This window comes from Bemisia tabaci, chromosome 8 (genome assembly GCF_918797505.1).
Source record: "Bemisia tabaci chromosome 8, PGI_BMITA_v3".
Classification (NCBI taxonomy): domain Eukaryota; kingdom Metazoa; phylum Arthropoda; class Insecta; order Hemiptera; family Aleyrodidae; genus Bemisia; species Bemisia tabaci.
Window position 1 is genome coordinate 44,868,881 of NC_092800.1, and position 19,287 is coordinate 44,888,167.

The 19,287-nt window shown below is 40.9% G+C and overlaps 1 protein-coding gene across 3 annotated transcripts in view; it reads right to left on the minus strand.

Moving 5' to 3' along the window:
- LOC109040627 (uncharacterized) overlaps positions 1 to 19,287 on the minus strand; it is a 36,644-nt gene that overhangs the window by 13,589 nt on the left and 3,768 nt on the right. The window contains exons 1-2 of one of the 3 annotated variants that reach the window (XM_019056603.2): positions 3,909 to 4,187; positions 2,372 to 2,495 (exon numbers count right to left, since the gene is read on the minus strand). In XM_019056603.2, coding sequence (XP_018912148.2) covers positions 2,372 to 2,431 — 60 coding nt within the window. In that variant the 5' untranslated portion in view covers positions 2,432 to 2,495; positions 3,909 to 4,187. Of the gene's footprint in view, positions 1 to 2,371; positions 2,496 to 3,743; positions 4,188 to 19,287 lie in introns of those variants that run through there. The other 2 variants (XM_019056601.2, XM_019056602.2) reach the window with 2 other exon arrangements.

Sequence of the window (19,287 nt, forward strand, 5' to 3'; positions counted from 1 at the left end):
TGAGGGAACTCGCTGCGTGAAAAACTATTTGAGGAAAAATACACGCTTCGGTTCAACAGCCTTCACATTTTTTTGGGCAGGTCCCATTCGTTGAAATTCGGCACAGTGCAGCATTGGGCGCACTTGGCAGCTCCCCGAAAGGAGATTCCAATTTTAAAAAACAGACGGCCAGAGTGAAGGTCGTCCGGTAATTTCTCTACAGGTGTCCCTCGTGCATCATGCTGAAAAGCACGACTTACAAAACGTGGAAGAACTCTTACCCTCATCATTCGCGTGACAAAAACCCGAAGAAAAATGGACCAAATTACCATAAGACCGTAAGTAACTACGATTATATCATTCTAATTAAAATGGGCCTGTTGCAAATTCTAGGTAGAGCAGAGGAAAATCAGTTATTTCTTATAGCTACTAACTCGAAAAACGCGACAGGTGCATCGGGAAAGTTTGAAATACACTCCTAACTTCACAATACGCATGAGAGATTATCCGTTTTTTTAAGCTTTCCGCTTCGGAAACGATACTGCGGCATTAGTGAACATTTCGTTCCATTCAACTTGCAACAATGAGATACGTAATATTCAACATGGCCGACGCCAACCCGCCAAAACGCACGCGACGAGACGGGACTTCATCATTCATCAACCGGCGCACAGCGGATCGAGCCAATCAGAGAGGTTGGACATGAATTTTTGACTAGAAGTGCAAATTTTGATGTCCCTGCTAAAAATTTGCGATAAGAGCTGCGTTTTAAAATACCATAAGAATTCTTATAGCCGGCTAAAGAAGGCTACAGAAAATCATATAGCTGGCTGTAGAATGCGGAGAAAATCATACGGCCGGGCTATACGAAGCGATAAAAAAGTATGCAGCCGGGCTACAGTTCCTATCGCCGGGCTTTACACTTTGTCGCCTGGCTGTTGCTTTTTCGCCATCGATTATAAAAGGTTATAAGAAATTGTGCATAAATTCGTGTGCTTTGGAAATAATTAAGTTTGATACAGAACCACCTTAATATTTACAGAACACACATTATATTTTCCTTTAATGCATATTTTTTTTCATCAATTAAAATGAGAATAATCTATACAGGATGTGCAAACATTTCAAAATCATGAGTTGAATAACGCTGACTCCGCCAGATTAAATATTAGAGCCTAACACAAAGCGGAGCGGCGACGCACTAGCGCCTACAAACCTAACAGGGATACTTCACGCATTGCGCAACGCGTGAAGTATCCCTGTTAGGTTTGTAGGCGCCAATGCGCGTTTCGCGCTGGCTGCCCGCCTGCCACGGCGCTTGAAGCAACTATTTCACACCAGAGGTATTGCACAGTATCATACGAAACTGAAAGCGCTCTAATATATTAGGAATGGCAGGCATCCATCAAAAGTACGGAGCTTTCCTCGCAAAATAAATCAAGATACTATGGCCCAAAAAGAGAGCGGTAGTCCAAAAACTCGCTAAGTCCTAGCATCCGTAATTAGTAACTTTTAGCATATACTTTATCGCCTGGCTGTGAGTTGCTTAGTCGCCATCGGCTGTAAAAGGCTACAAGAAATTGTGTAGCCGGCCATAGAAGCTATTGGAAATCTTACAGCCGGCTGTAGGTCTATGGTATTTTGGAACACAGATTCTACTGCCAATTTTTACCAGGGGTTTTATTCGTCACATTTTAAATTTTAAGGGGTGTACCTAGGTAAAAATTTTACGAGGCAACCAATGGAACCGCTTTTAGAACCTGAAAGTTGTGTATAAACGGAATGTTAAGCTTTCAAAGTTTCCAAATATTGTCCAAGCACCCTTATTGACTCGATCTACTGAGCGGCGTAATATATCCGAGTTTGATCGTAGAGGGGTGCCATTGCATTAACCGAGGAGCCATTGCTACTTATACTCAACATTTTCCTTGCATTGATAAAAACCATGGTGCTTTCTCACGATTCGCGCCCGAAAGCATCAACCATGTGGGATTTTGCGTAGTATCCTAAATGCGCAAGGGTTGGATAGAACGACTCCTCTTACGAAAAAAACGCATATTTTTTACATAGATTGTGAAATTAAGAGTATATATTCCAAACTTTCTTGGTGCGTCATTTTTGAGCCATTCTTCATGGGAAATAACTCCTTTTTTTGCTCTACGTGAAGTTTGCAACAAGCCCATCTTAGGTATTTCTGGCTTTGATTTTCCCTCAAAACCAGTGTGAATCTAGCACGTAGTAGTTTAACTGTCGTATTATTTACTCACACACCAATACATTTCATAAAAAAGTCATAAACGACGAGAACTTGATTCCGTCATGTGCAAAATTTAACTTTCCTACTAGAGGTTACAAGAGATTTTGGTTGAGAAGTATTTTTATAGAGACTTACCGGATGGACGGATGTTACTTTCCAAATTATCAGCCATTGTATCAGCCACTTTAATTTCATTGTTTTCGAGATATGACTCTATGGTTAGGATATATTCAGTTTTGCTTCGTGCTTACTTAACAATCTACGGAGACAAAAAAAAATATAAGTTTTGAGAAAATATTTTTTCCCAACAGCGACATTGAACCGATTATTTTTAAAATCGAGTAAGCGCCAATTTCTATCTTGGAGGTAGAGGGGTTGTTTTTTCTTTGTTTTCTCTGGTATAATCAGTCATGTCTGATTTTAAAATAGCCTTCTAAAAGGACATACATTTTTTAGAAGATTGTCAACAAAGCGAATAAAACGGGTTTTCTTGTTTTTTTTCTCCCATTCGCAAATTTGGCGCGTACGTGATTTGGAAAATAATCGGTTCAATTATCACGAAGCTTTTTTGCTGGTCAAAAAAAAGACGAAAAATTATCAATGTACCCCAGTGAAAGGCATGGTGATCGTTGTTAGTTTAAATTGCGTTTCTGTACCTCTTAATCTAAAAGGGTCAGAGACAATAGGTCCTTACGTCTCAGATGGACATATTTCTGTCAAACGGAACTATGTGCATTATGACGTGAGCCCTGTTATGCACAATTCTTATGGGCCTCAGGGCTCATGTCTTAACGCACATAGTTCCATTTGATAGAAATACGTCCAGATAAATGAATTTCCCGCGAGTAACGAGGTGGCGAGGTGGGATGTTTTATAAAGATTGCTGATTTGAAGAGGATTTGGTGATGATTTCTTATTTTTAAATTCTTGCTTCTTATAAATAAGTTTCATGTATTGTTACGTGACATTTTTTCTTATCTTTAGTTATTGCAATGACCAACCGTAATGAGGGAGATGGTGTTCAACACCTCTACTCCCTATTCTCTATATGTTAATGGAGCTTGGAGAATGATGTGCAGCTAATACAACTGCGTTTGATTTGCTCAGTGAAATCAATGCAAACTTCGTTTCAACAAACTCACTGTCTTTTCGGATGAAAAGGAGGTGTTTAAACCCAATCCAATGATAATGAAAGAATCTTCATTTCTCCAGTTGTGTGCTTTGGAAGTAGAAATAAATATTCGAGAGCAATTCTGTTCTTTTTATTTATTGAGCTGCAAGTAAAAAGTCAGCGGTTTGATGTAATCTCCCAAATAACAAGTAATGACGTTTCGCTGCTAAAAATAATAATTTAAAAGGGCAAAATTCATCTTCTGCAGTTGGAACCCGTCATGCAGGATTCCAGCCAGTAGCAAGTAAGAAACACAAATATTCACTACGATCTAAATAACATTGATCACTGCATCACAGAAAAGAGTGGTTACTTTAAGCCTAAATGTGTAATTACCTTCATATTCTTCTCCCATGAAACTCCGAGATCCGACAATGTGTAACAGTGGGGCACATATTTAAATGGATGCATTTTCATTAGTAGCAAGCAGTATTTCATGCAAATTTAATGACAGCCGTAAAGGTAAACAAATATCGAAATTGGAAAGACGGCAAGAGATACCTCCAAAATGATAGTCTCGTAACACGCAGCCGAAAGTTGAACTTGGGAGACAACAGAGAACGAAACCGAAGAGTGACCCTCCTTGGAGGATGGAAAATCAAAACAGCTTAGGAGACTGCTGGAAGTCTGAGACTGCTCATGTTCTGGAATTGAGCTCAGCAAAAATTCAACGTCACTAGTAAAATGTTTCTACGGGTCAGGGTGGAATATTTCAGGGTTTCCTTGGAAATTTTAAAAGCACCTAATGCGACAAAAAAGGGGGAAAAAAGGAAAAAAGAGGAAGATTTGAGACTCGACGCACATGCACAACTGTTACAAATCAGATCCGACGCACATTTCTCTGCTACCAAAGGCTGCACTTTCCCGCGCGACGTACAACAGCATTTTTTCCAAGTCCGATAAAGCTTTTTTTGCAGTCGATCTTTGCCACCATGTCACCGCACCATTAATGTTACCCATCAAGCACAGTTTCAATGCCAACTGAATGAAGGTAGCATGTGCGTCAATGCTGCGTTGGTGGAGATCTCTGTGATGAAATTCTACAAGTCGACGGTGTAAGTCGGCAATCACATATCTCAACAAGCAGGCTCATTAAAAATTTCGCAGACAAGGTAACATGGGTTCTGTAAGGGAGTGTTTAAAATAAAATATTTTGTTATGACATTTTCATCGCAAATTTTCATACCTGGACCAACGATATTAAAATCTAGAGATTGGTGGTGGCCTAAAAAACGCTTAAGGTGATTCAATAGACGCCATATTTTGTGTCAGAACGGCATGCGATACATCGCATCCGTTGGTTCCATTTTTTCATCTACTCGTAATTTTTCTCCAATTTTGAGATAGCAATTCTGTTGTCAGGAGACTGAAGCACTCACTTACCAATTTTAACAAAGAAATTCAACGTAATAAAGGCGTGGTTTTTTTAGAGAGAAAATATCGCTTTCGAGTGCAGTTTCGATATCAGTATCGAATGCGATATTTTCTCTCAAAAAATCCACGCTTTTATTACGTTGAATTTCTTTGTTAAAATTGGTAAGTGAGTGTTTTAGTCTCCTGACAACAGAATTGCGATCTCAAAATTGGAGAAAAATGACGAGTAGCTGAAAAATGGAACCAATTGATGCGATATATCGCATGCCGTTCTGACACAAAATATGGCGTCCATCGAATCGCCTTAATATAATTGCGACAATATTATGTTTTGATTGTGTAAATAATAATTCAAAGATAAATAAAATGAAAACAAATAAATCAAACTCATAAATCTTAATAGAGGGTAAAGGGTTCCACTGATAAAAATATAGGCAAAGTCGAATGAAAAGAATTGTTTATTCAAATACATAAACTTTCTGCAAAAAAAAATATATCAAGCATCCTCGTTTTCCTCAGAAGTAACAAAATCACCTTTAACAGGGTTATAGGACGTATATGTCTAAAGCTTTCCGACGTCTTCCATGTTAAGATTCCGGAATCCTTACTTTCCTAAAATTCTAAAAACGATGAAGCTCAAAGCTTGATAAGCTGATGGGCTCAGTGCTCAGCGTTTTTGCAAAGTTTTGATCCCTGATTTTAAACCGGAAGGGCTCGTACAGATATTGATTCAATATCAAATGAAAGAGATCCGAATGCGTTTGAGGCATTTACGCTCTAAAATCCGATGAAAATTGATTTATTCACTGCTGAGCACTTTTGCTCATAGGGCCCAAATTGCTGACTTCAGTTTACTTTTACAACGCTTATGAAGTTCGTGTTTTCGAGAGTAATTCTGCCGTGATAGCGAAGAGAGTAGTAAGTGCAAAAATAAAGTTTTGAGAAAACGGGCTAGGAGACTTCTGGCCGGAATATTGTATTGGAAGAAGCCTCCATTCTGTTTCAAATTGCGCCTAATCATCGGAAATACTCAAAGAAATTATTTGGTAGATTAATAAAAGGGGAATATTTCATTTTCATGTTAGACTAGTGATAGGCAAGGAAGCCGTAAGTACTAACATGTACTTTCGCGGTTGCGTTTAGAACACACAACTAACACATTTTCAGGTTAGAAATCGGCAGAATAGGACAGCACTTTACTTGAAAGCACTGATCGGCTCTCTGGAGGAATAATGTCATTAGGAACATAGGAAGAATGTGTTTTACTGTCTGAGACTACATCATTTTTTGTGCACTTTGGATTTCACATACGTCTCGTTTTCATGAAAATAAGATGCATTTTGCTGTTTAGTTACTTCAGTGATTTCATCATCTAAAAGAGATTAGACGAATTCTGAAGGAAACTCGATTTCGAAAATTCGACACTTACTCTGCCGTGCTAAGGAAGAACGCCGTATGAACATTCAGACGTTGCCAACTTTCCTTCGATAAAACCCGAATTTGCTAGGAAAGTTGTGCATATTATTTTCCAAAATTTTCAGACAATTTTGTACGCAATTTAATCTAAAATATCTGAAAATTTCAAGGAAAAATATGCATGAATGTTGTCAAAAATACAGGTTTTATCAAGAGAAATTTGGCAACGCTCGAATGTACATACGGCGTTCTTCCTTAGCACGGCAGTACTGCTCTCCGCTATCACGGCTGAATTGCGGACCGCAGCCTTTGGTAATCCGTAAGGTCCCTTGCGACAAGGCTCGCGCGAATAAAAATACCCTTTAACTCCGGTCGGAGGCTTATTCCGATTCCCATGCGTGGATATGACGATAACGAGGCGTCGGTTCTTGTCACGTCAGCTTTCAAGATCAGGCCCCAGAGGTACATTCGTGAGTAGATGCCCCGATCAACCCTCGGAATATTCGAGGATAGTTGCGTCGGGGGAAAGGGGTGCCGTCGTAAGCGAGGAAGTTTCGATTTCGACCCCCTACTTAAAAACCAGCTCACAAGTTGCGGAGGGAGAGCGGCAGAGCTTGCGTGAGGATTCCCGGGAAAATTTACGAACTTACGTGCTTTACACACAATCGACTCGCTTTTCAGCAGGTTTCCCGCGTTGTCGAATCAGATTCTCCCCCCCACCATGTTGCAATCAAGGAATGAAACTGACTGCCCGCAAAGGTGAGGCACAAACTGGGGGAAATATTCATGTTCGCGTGTTACTTTCCGTTAATACAGTCCTGGATATACGCTCAAATTTCCATCCATTTCCAATCAAAATGATGAAAAAAATGGCGGAGCGTGTTGATTGAAATAAGCACGAAATGAGCGCGGTTGTGTGGAAATCAGATGACGGATGAGACCCACGGTTCCATCATCTACCATCAAATTTTTTCAGGCCTCAAAAAATTGATGGTGGATGGTGCGCACCGGTGACCCTTTGATCGGAAATTTATGGAAATTTGAGCGTGTATCTGGGCCTTTAAAGAAGTGACATAGAAACTAATGTAAATTTTGTACTGACGTCGGTGCAATTTGAGTTGATTTTAGCACAAAAAGCCATGAGACAAACTAGAGTACCTTCATGAGGAGAGTACAAACATGTCGGAGATTTTGATACATTTTGTATTGACGTCAGTACAATTTGAGTTGATTTTAACACAAAAAGCAATGAGTCGAACTAGAGTACCTTCACGAGGAGAGTACGGATAGGTCGGAGATTTTGATATTAGGTCTGCTTAGGAAGTTTAGTACCTTTTATGTATGTCTAAAGCTCTGCGTTTCATCCCTCCTGCAGGCTGATTGTTGAAATTTGTAGACGAAGCCATAGACAAAGAAGAAAAAAGGGATATGGAGGGATCCTATATGGAGGGTGGAAACGTGCAGTTGCAATGGACAAAGGACTTAGGTGATAGACTAACCAACGGCAACCCACGAGAGACCCGATGATTAGTCCATCATTTTCTCCCTTAGTCTATAAGAGCCCCCCGTTTCCACCAATAAGATCGCTCCTTACTCTCTATGTCTTTTTTATCTATCGCTTTGTCTATCAATTGCAATAATCAGCCCGCTGGGCGGCGACCATAAGCTTTTTCATAAGCAATCAAAAAGGTCTTCGGTTGTAAAGACGGTTTTAACTTTGCTTGAGCGCGAAACATTCCAGTGTACGTGTCTTCCATATTATCGAGGAGCAGTGCAAAGGCATATGGCAATGCTGCTAAGTATTGCACAGCACTGCCGTGATAGCGAAGAAAGCAGTAAGTGCATTTCTGTATGAGCCACGGTCAGCACATGCTTTTATGAGTCTCGAGGTTCATACCATGCATGCACTTACTGCTTTCCTCGCTATCACGGCAGTGCGGCTCGATTGTTGAATCGATATCGAATGACCTTGATCGATATCGAATGACCATGATCGATAAAAACTTTTGCTAGGATACGGATCTATCGATCAGGATCATTCGATAACGATTCAATAATCGAGCCGCTGCCGTGATAGCGAAGAGAGAAGTAAGTGTATTTCTATATGAGCCATGGTTAGCACATGCTTTTATGTGTCTCGAGGTTCATCCCAGCATGCACTTACTGCTCTCTCCGCTATCACGTCAGAGCAGGAATTGTATAAAATTGTGTTTGGATAATCGCTCACTAGATAACGCAGGTTTAGTTGCCGCCAGCGTTCCGCTTGCCCATAAGCCTCGGGCTGGTTTTCACGACCTCTCGAGCTTGGTAGCAGCAAAGCCAGGAGGCTGCACTGCATTGAAGAAATGGTGCAAAAAGGGTCAAACGCGTCTGCTGTTGCCTTCTTGAATGGACGCAATTAGTATTGTAGCAGGTAGCATATCTCTTCGAGGGCAAACTGCGTGTTCTTATGATCTTTTTCCCTCTGTATTGAAAGTTTCAACTTTAGGCTGAATTTTTTACGCACGTTGGTAAAAAACTCCAACATGCAATTGGACGTATTTCTGCCAAACGGAACTATGTGCATTAAGACATGAGCCCTGTTATGCATATGTCCTTATGGGTCTCAGGGCTCATACCTTAATGCACATAGTTCCGTTTGGTAGAAATACTTCCAATTGTATAAACCTGCTCGAACAACGGAGAAGCTGAGTGACAGGTACCGTCACCAAACCGATGCTCACAATTCGCCTTGAGCTCCAAGTTCTCATTCGTGAAAATGAGAATGCGCTCACTCGTTGGACCACTATCATACATAAAAAATGGTCGGCCATCAGAGATTTTTTTGAATCACGGCGGGATACTAAATCCTTTTTCGCGGATTTGAATGCGAATGGATTTGAAACACTTTCGTGTTACACGCGAGTTCTACGGTCCGTTTTTTTATTGAAGGAACTTTTGGCGAAGTGGCCATGACCCTGGGTGGTTCATCATCGATAGCTTCAGACGTGACGCAACGAGATGAAGACCGTGTCTCGAGAGATCGACCTTTCACATCATTCAGCACTTCGTTAACCCGATTCCGTGCCGCGCCGGAAGCATGAGAACGAATTCCTAGATTTACAACTATTTTTTGTGTGCTGCAGTCGAGCACAGCACTTCAAATGATTAGTCTTGTATTCAACACACCTCCATATTGTTTTGTTCTCGGCACCTCATTTTTCTCGGCTGTACAAGTAGTCATAATGACACAACAGATTTTTATGTTGATTACTGCGCACGCATCGTAACATTTAAGTAAAGGCGTAAACATATTGCGTAAAAACAAGTGCGTTAATGCGGAAGTTGCCACTCACTTAGGTTTCTGAACGCATATACCGCCATCCCTGCTTTTCCCCAACTCTTTATCAACGGCTCAACTTCGACACCTCAGCCTCTCGTATATTCGTCCATGGCAACATTTTTTCGTAGCGAAATTTTTGCCTCCGTGATCTTTTGTCCCGCGATTTTTCAGTGTCTTAAAATCCCTTAAGGGCCTTTATACGAGCTCCTTATTTCGATATGTTGTCAGTCTCCCCATACCTATAGGAACGCTAGACGAAACAGAAAACGACGTCAACTGGAGGTTTAGGTCACATTGTGTCCCACTTTCAAAATGAACCAAACGTACACTGGAAAAAAAACCAAATTGGATCTAGAGTCCAGACTCTTAAAAACATCGACAAGAAAAAATACTCTTGATTTAATCGGATTTTTGCTAAAATGAAGAACCAAGCCTCTTAATTTGAGCGGATTTCTTTTTGATTTAAGTAAAAATCTGATTGAATCAAGAGTATTTTTTCTTGTCAATGTTTTCAAGAGTCTGGACGCTAGATCCAATGTGTTTTTTTCCAGTGTATGGGCTCTTTTTCCTCTTAGCGCACGCCTCAATGAGCCGCAAGAACTGAGGTCTAACAGGCTTCCTACCAGCTTTGCGCAGAGGCGATATCGTAACCAATGAAGATCCTAGTTACAAATCGCCTTGAAACTTTCTCTGTGAATTTTCCTTGAATGGATAATTTGCAGGTGTCTGAAATTTGATGGATTTCGTGTTAAAGTGGACACTCCTGAGTGAACGGAATACGAGGATACTTTTGGTTCATGAATTGAACACATATTGGAGGAGATACATAAGAAAAAATGATTTAATCTTTTGAAATACATGAGATTGAAGGGAACTGCCGCCAGATGACGTCACTAGACCGTGCATTTTTTCACTTTTAAATCTTTTTTTGTACTTTTCCCCGTATCAGAGAAAAACTATGCGAAATACAGCGAGATCAGCCCTTTCAACACTTTCAGATGAAGCAATAAAACATTTGCGCGCACGTTTTCCATTATGAGAGATATTCTCAGAATTTCTGGTCAGAATTTCGATTAGTTTTCTGGTAAAAATGACGCATGAAAATCAATTAGGGTTGTAATCAACTCATGTAATGAAGCTGAATGATTCTGGTTAGATTCGTGTGAGTATAGTCAGGACATTTACAGCGGCACATCAGTGGATCGAGGCAATCCGAGTAGTCGGGCATAACATTTTTGACTGAAAACTGCAAAGTTTTAGGTCTATTTCGTCACAATTTAAATTTCAAGGGGTGCCTCTGAAAAAAAATTTCACCAGAAAACCAATGAAACTGCTTTTAAAACTTCACAGTTCTGTATAAACGGGGCTATAAGCTTTTAAAGTTTTCTAATTTTATCCGACTTCTCTTATTGACTCGCTCCACTGTGTGGCAATCCTGGATGGTGAACTCGCGCCCGTATTGGCGTGGTGTGGCGGTAAATTTAACATTCCATTACGGCTTGCGTACGTCACGGCTCAACCCAACGCGACGCAAAGTAGAGTGAGTTAGTGGGCAAGATCACCCTGGTAAAAGTTGGCAGTAGAATGTGTGTTCCAAAATACTATAGACCTAAAGCCGGCTGCAAGATTTCCAATAGCTTCTGTAGCCGGCTGTACAATTTCTTATAGCCTTTTATAGCCAATGGCGACTAAGCAACAGCCAGCTAGACGATAAAGTTTATTCCAAAATCATGAGTTGAAAAACGCTGACTTCTCGAGTTTAAATACTAGAGCCTGATTACACAGAGCGGAGCGGCGTGCTGCCAGCGCGACTGGCGCCTACAAACCTAAGGCGATACTTCACGCATTGCGCAATGTTTGAAGTATCCCTTTAGGTTTGTAGGCGCTGGCCGGCCGCACAACGAGCCGCGGCGCGTCAAGCAACTTTTTCATCACAGAGGTGTTGCACAATATCATACGAATTTGGAGGCGCTCCAACATATTAAGAATGACAGGCATCCTTTTAAGAGTACGGAGCTTTCCTCACAAAATAAGTCAAGATACTACGGCACTAAAAGAGAGCAATAGTCCAAAAACTCAATTCCTATCATTCGTATTTAATAACGTTTAGCATAATTTTTGAATTTCATTGGAGAGAAAAGTGACTCGATTTAGGCAGAAACATTCTTGAGTAAGCCGTCAAGAAGACTTTATTCTGAATCAAGAATAAAATCGCCGAATGCAAGCGGATCGCTGCTTGATATGCGTGACTTTTTTTTTTTAAACAAGCATAATTTTCTTTAATGATTCAAAAGTAAATCTTCTCTGCGGTGAATTAGATCATATTTCTGTTAGAATTAAGTCACTTTTTCCTCTGCTGAAGTTCAAAAATCATGCTGAACGTTATTGAATACAGATACTGGGACTTATTAGTAAGATTTTCGACTACCGCTCTCTTTTTTCAAGTCACTCCGGCTCCCGGATTTTTCCTGTGTACGATTACTTCCACGACGACGCCGGTGTTCCACGGCACTTTAAGCCGCTATTTCGTCACGGAGATGTTGCACAGTATCATACAAGATTGAAAGCACTTCGATGTATCTTGAGTAATGGCTTCGTTTAAAAGCACGAAGTTCCCTTGCAGCTTGAATCGAGTGACGACGACAAAAAGAGAGCGGTAGTCGAAAAACTTATTAATAAATGCCAGTATCTGTATTCAATACCGTTCAGCATGATTTTTGAACTTCAGCAGAGCAAAAAGTGACTTAATTCAAGCAGAAATATGCTCCGATTCACTGCCGAGAAGATTATTTACTTTTGAATCAATAAAGAAAATTATGCTCGTTCAAAGAAGAAAAGATGCCCATACATGAAAAAAAGTCAAGTATATCAAGCAGAGACCCACATTCATTTGGCGATTTCATTCTTGATTCAGAATAAAATCTTCTTGACGGCATACTCAAGAATGTTTCTGCCTAAATCAAGTCACTTTTCTCTCCATTGAAATTCAAAAAGTATGCTAAACGTAATTAAATACGGATGATAGGAATTAGTGAGTTTTTGGACTATTGCTCTCTTTTAGTGCCGTAGTATCTTGACTTATTTTGTGAGGAAAGTTCCGTACTCTTAAAGGATGCCTGTCATTCTTAATATGTCGGAGCGCCTTCAATTTCGTATGATACTGTGCAACACCTCTGGTGTGAAATAGTTCCTTCAGACGTTGTGGACACGCTGCGGCGCGGAGGGCGGGCAGACTGCAGAGAGCGCGAAACGCGCATTGGCGCCTACAAACCTAACAGGAATACTTCACGCATTGCGCAATGCGTGAAGTATCCCAGTTAGGTTTGTAGGCGCCAAGTGCGTCGCCGCTCCGCTTTGTGTTAGGCTCTAATATTTTATCTCGCGGAGTCAGCGTTTTTCAACTCATGATTTTGAAATTTTTGCACACTCTGTATGGACTATTCTCATTTCAATTGATGAAAAAAAAAATGTTTTAAAGGAAAATATAATGTGTGTTTTGTAAACATTAAGGTAGTTTGTATCAAACTCAATGATTTCCAAAGCACACACATTTCTACACAATTTCTTATAGCCTTTTATAGCCGATGGCGATAAAGTGTAAAGCCCGGCGTTAGGAACTATAGCCCGACTGTATACTTTTTTATAGCTTCCTACAGCCAGCTATATGATTTTCAATAGCCTTCTTTAGTCGGCTATAAGAACTTCTATGGTATTTTGAAACGCAGCTCGTATCGACAATTTTTACCAGGGCAGCCAGGAAATTTTTAACTACAGCTGCAAATCGTGATGTTTATCTCGTCACATTATGCATTTTAAAGCGTGCTCCTAGGTGGAGTTTTTCCAAGAAAACCAATGGAACCAATTTTGAACTTCTGCGTTTCACATTAACGAAAATATTAGCTTATAACGTTTCCACATTATTTTCAAGCTTTCTAATTGACTCGCTTCACTGTGCGGCGTCCCAAAGCGAATGCTCCCTACGAGCTCACACGCTGACTCCAGAATCAGCCTTTGATTTCTCCATACCCAAGGCGCAGCGTTGCCGGATGCTCCGCGCGAGTTATTTTTTCTTTTCATTTTTTCATCTGAACACTTGAGTTGGAGTGCCACGGAATTTAATATGCTATATCTACATACCGTCCGTTCCGGCCTATGATGCCGAAAGTTCCGACCGTAGCACTAGGATCAATCAAAACTACGGCTGATTGTTGAAATTGGTAGACAAAGCGATGGACAAAGAAGAGATAAGGGGCATGGAACGATCCTATTGGTTGAAATGGGTGGTTCCTGTAGACTAAGGGAGAAAATGATGAACTAACTATCGGGTTTCCCGTGGTTTGTCGTTAGTTAGTCTACTACCTCCCCTGCGGGCTGATCATTGAAATTGATAGACAAAGCTATAGATAAAGAAGACATAAGGAGAATAGAGCGATCCTTTTGGTTGAAATGGGTGGTTCTCATACGCAAAGGGGGTAAATGATGGACTAACTATCGGGTCTTCGTGAGTTGCCGTTAGTTAGTCTATTACCTACGTCCTTTGTCCATTGCCACCACCCGCTTCCACCAATAGGATCCCTCCACATCCTTTTTGTCTTCTTTGTCTATTGCTTTGTCCATCAATTTCAATAATCAGCCCGCTGACCTCCTTTGACCATTACAACCACCCGCTTCCACCAATAGGATTCCTTTATGTCCCTGTTGTCTCTTTTGTCTATCGCTATGTCTACCAATTTCAGCAATCAGCCTGTTGAACCCGGAGCGAACGGTATGTCTATTTAACCAGCAACTTTTTTTTTCAGTGTGTGCAGTTTCTGGAGTGGCTCATCCTTACATCAGAGTGCTTAAATTCTTAGCTTGTCCAATGGTCCGGGGTTCGACGCCGAAAGGTTGCAACAACACGATCTGGCGGCGGGGTGCGGAAACGCGCGGAATACAAACGGCATCTGCGGCGGCGAACAGGGGTGATCGGGGTTCGCGGGGGGGAGGGGGGGGTCGGCCGCAGGGGAGTCGCATTCGCAGCCGCAATCGTCGGGAATTCCATTTCAAGTCGCGCCCCAGCCGCCCCACGCCCCACGCGTCGAATCCTCATTGCCGATACCCGCGCCGAAAACGGATATTCCGCGTCGGTCGACGGGCGGCGCATTTGAATATCCGCGGATTCCGGGCACACGCCAACAACGCCGTTACGCAAGAACCGGAATCCCTTGTAATCGAGTCCCTTTGAGCAGGACCCGCCGCACACTGGATCGGGTCAATTAGAGAGGTCGCACATGAGATTTTCGACAAAAACCGCAAATTTTGATGTTTATTTCGTCTCATTTTAAAGTTCAAGGGGTGTCTCCAGAAGGCAATTCCACGAGAAAACCAATGAAACCACTTTTTAAACCTTATAATAGAGAATTTGCAGGTGTCTGAAATTTTGTGAATTTCATCTTTAAAATGATACTACTGGAGGAAAACTGAGTACGAGGATATCCTTGGTTTCTAAATTGAACAATTATTAGACAAAATATGACAAAATAACTTAATCTGCTAAAATACATGTGTTCAAATGGAAAATGCAGCCAGATGACGTCATTAGGCGGCACATTTTCTCACTTTTAAATATATTTTTCTCCAATTTCCCATGTCAGAAAAAAATTATGAAAAATACTGCGAACCTAGCTCATTGAGCCCTCCCGGATGAAGAAATACAATTTTTGAGTGCAAATTATCCATTTTGTATAAACGGAGTTATAAACGTTTAAAGTTTCAACATTTCGTCCGACCTCTCCTGTTGACTCGATCCACTGTGCGCCGGTGGTCGGGGCGGCGGCGAGGATGGGGGGGGGGATTCCGATATCCGACATCCGCCGCCCTGAACGTGATTAATTTCATCCGAGCTGAAAAACATCGTCAAATCAATCGTCCCAGAATCAGCATCCTAATGCCCGGCTTCCTCGGTCGTTTCTCGAATCCTCGTCATAACTTTCCAGATGTTCTTGTGGTTTGCAGGGCGAGTTTAAGGAAACTTTGAATGCGCTAATGAAGAATAGACGCTTTGAATCGTGGTCTACAAGGAATGATTGGAGTTAATGTAATTCGAAAAAAAAAAATCTTCTTTCAATCGATCGATACGTATCCGACGTCATCTTATACTATAAACCTAAGTGCAACGGAAATAATTATGATTCTTCTCCTTCTTTTTTTACAGAGCTTCAAATGGACCGCATTTTGCAATTCGGAACTATAAATTCCGGCCCGGTTTAAAAACAACGTATGTGCCTTTAGTTTCCTTTTGCACATAAGTGTTTTCTCAGATGAACCAGAATTTACAGTTCCAAATTGCAAAATGTAGCCCAAATAGCCTAATTGGCTAATCCCAGAATCCCACGCTTACCACCGGCCCCAGGTGATCATTGTCTGAGATCATCATACACAGGTCACCTGGCCGGGAATCGAACCCGGGACCTCTTGGTTATAGGGTCCAGCGCTATACAACCACTACACCACAGGAGGCCGACGGAATCAGAAAAGGCATGCTGAATGCTGATAGCATAAGACCACCAGTGGGGTAGTTCTGACAACTGCTATACAGAAGTAAAAGCCACTATACCTTGCGTCAATTACTGCAAGGGTACGTTGTGCTTGGTGTAGCATCTAGGATGCTTGTCTAGATAACTGGATTTCATTCTGCAAGAAGGAGCTACGACCATTCCAATGTCGCTAAGATTGTGCAATCGTTTTCACCTTTGCAAATATAAACTGATCACCTAAATAAGTTTTATCTTCACTACCAATAAACTATAAATTCAAGCCAATGATTACCTTTGTAATTTTAATTTTTTGGCGTGATTTCATTGATCTTATAACAAAGAATGTAACATGCATAATCCTAGCAACATTTGAATGCTCTTGGTTCCTTCTTGCAAAATGCAATCCAACTATCCTGTGCTAGCAGCTATTATCACCGTGCAGTAATTGAAGCAAGGCAGTTGCCTTTACTTCTGTATAGCAGTTGTCAGAACTACATTCCCAGTGGTCTTATACTATCAGCATGCCTCCTCTGATCAGAACAATCATAATTATTTCCGTTGCACTTCGGTTGAAAGTATAGAGTGGCGTCGGTACGTAAAGACCAATTGAAAGCGGATTTTTTTTTTTTTTTTAGTTTCATTAACGACATTTAGTTTTCTTATGCACACAGGGGTTTTTACGAATGAGCTAGAAATTGTAGTTCCGAATAGCAAAATGTTGTCCAAATGACCACGTCATTACATTGCTAAGCAACGAGGGAGCCTACACGTGATAGTCGCTTCACTTGCATGCTTCTATTTAAAATTATTTATACAAATATGTAAATGAAAGGAAGAAAATTAATTGGATTTCATGTATTTTTTTACCATTTGAAAAGACAATAATTTCAAAGAAACTTCAAAATCATAATAAAACAGCTGACACCGCAAATCTGAATAATCGCATTAAATACAGTGCAGCCGGCGCGGGGTTGGCCTGCATGGCGCAAAACGGATAGTAGTGCCTTACAAGACCGCAGGATGCTTAATGCATTGCGCGTGCAACGCGGTGCACGCAACGCATACTATAGCGCCTTACAAGTCAGCAAGATACTTCATGCATTGTGCATATACGACGGTGCGCGCTCAAGTCGTTGAAAAGTCGTATTTTCTCGGTGTCAAACCTACCGCGGTGTAGTAAACAATCTTCAAACAGTGCACACCGCGAGCTTGCAATCCTGGAATCACAGCAGAATTGTAGAGATTTTGGAATCCAGCATATTCTGCGGTAATATATAAATATTTCCCGGCCGCTTCGAGGAGCCAGTCCGCTTCTGATCTTAATGGCAGGAATTCATGAAATTCGGACGATATTTAATTTTTGTTGTTGATGAAAATAATAAAAAACAAGCAGTGAACTCCAACACAATGTGTTGATAAGGCGCGTCATTAACTCACACATATCAACCCCTTTAGTTTTCATTTACAGAGATTTCAAAATAGGCAAGTAGCACAACAAGAGAATTCATACGATCCAACTCTTCAACGACGCACTTTGACGAGACCGTGTATTGTGAATGTAGAAAGCCATTCGAACGAGTTTAAGTTTTTTGATCTGCCCCCAGCAATATCTTATCAGATTCTTAAAGAAAAGTGCTACGGAATAATTTAAGCGAAGAAAGGAAAAATTCTGTCGAACTCCTGAAAGATACAGTCGATTTAAAGGTATTTTTGGGGCTAAAATATCCAAATCACCGGTACCTATTATAAATCCCGATATATTATTGAAAAGAAATTGACTCGATATAAATGCAATTGCATTAAATATGTCTTGATTTTGTTATTTTAAACGTATTTCCATGCAAAGAAGTTCAACCATGTCCATGCTTTATTCATTCATGAATTGAAAGTAAGCAATCTACATCCCGAAAATCTACCGATTTGCCGTAAAAAATTGCAGAAACTTGATATACCAGGTCGATGCACTCACTCGTTGAATTTACCAACCAATTTCGTGGGTGCAAATATATAAAAATCAATATGCTATAGTCATTTTGGGTGCATTTATTTTTCATGAAACAATAATAATTTCAATCCCGAAAAACCATCAATTTTCTGTATAAAATCGAAAAAATCGAGATGTGTCGACTCCCTGATGTGAAAATTAGATTCTACGTGTAAAAATACTTACACTTGGATATGCTGAACAGAAACCATGTGTGGACACAGTTAGGATACATAGCCCAGAATACTTTTAAAGCGCCTTTACTTTCCAGAATCTTGACGGAATTTTTTTTTTGGCTTAAACGACTCAAGAGACACTGTAGTTAAAAAATATAAAGAATTTTCGATTTTGACACAAAAAAAAATGTTCGTTCAGGCACACCATGTATTGTATGGAGTACTGCGCTGGTATTCAATCCTTGCCTTCAGATCAAAATTCTTACAAGGAAGCCCCTTGCAAGAGGCGAATTTTTTGTAATTTCTCCCAATTTTTTCTCCGTTATATAGTTGAATTGCTTGCCAAATTCTGAGGTCAATTATATTTAATTGTAATTTATACATTTCTTTTTTCCCCTTCATTTTATTTTTTGTATGGAGAAGTTTCGTTGATTTCTTCGGATTTCGAATACTGTAACTTCTCTTCTATTCGGCCGATTTTTATGAATGAGACCTCTTTCAATTCGTCTTTGAACGGAGAGTAAGGAAAAATTGCTAAGTACTCGCGAAACAATTTTTTCGAAAATTTGATGGATCCCAGCGTGACGGTCAAATGGGTAATCGAGTGAAAGTAATTAGGTCTGACTGTGGCGAGGACCGCGAGGGTCGCCTTTTGTTCTTCGGCTGGGAAGCAACGCGGCGAACCGAGCCAGGACCGGGACGCATATTCCCAAACCCCGCGTGGATTGTGAAAAATCTAGCCTGTCCTCAAAATCGTTAGCCGCTGCCTTCTGAGCCCTGCCGCGGTCGGCATGGGCCTCTTCAGCAAGTGGCCTTGGGCACTGCGGCCATCCTCTCTCCTTTCTCCTTTCTCCCGTCTCGCGTCTCGCCGCGCCGTCTGATTGTCTCTTCAACCCTTCGGAATGAATGGGGGTGACCTCGCGGTCCACTCTTTTTGTTTTCCGGAAAATATCTTCTTCCTCCTCAAAACAAGCCCTATTTAATGGGGTTTTAATAGCTCTCCTATTGATTCGGGTGAGACACCAAGTGCATATTCATCCTCGCAAATGCAGAGACTTTTTTTTATAACTCTACTTCACCACCAGGTTTACTG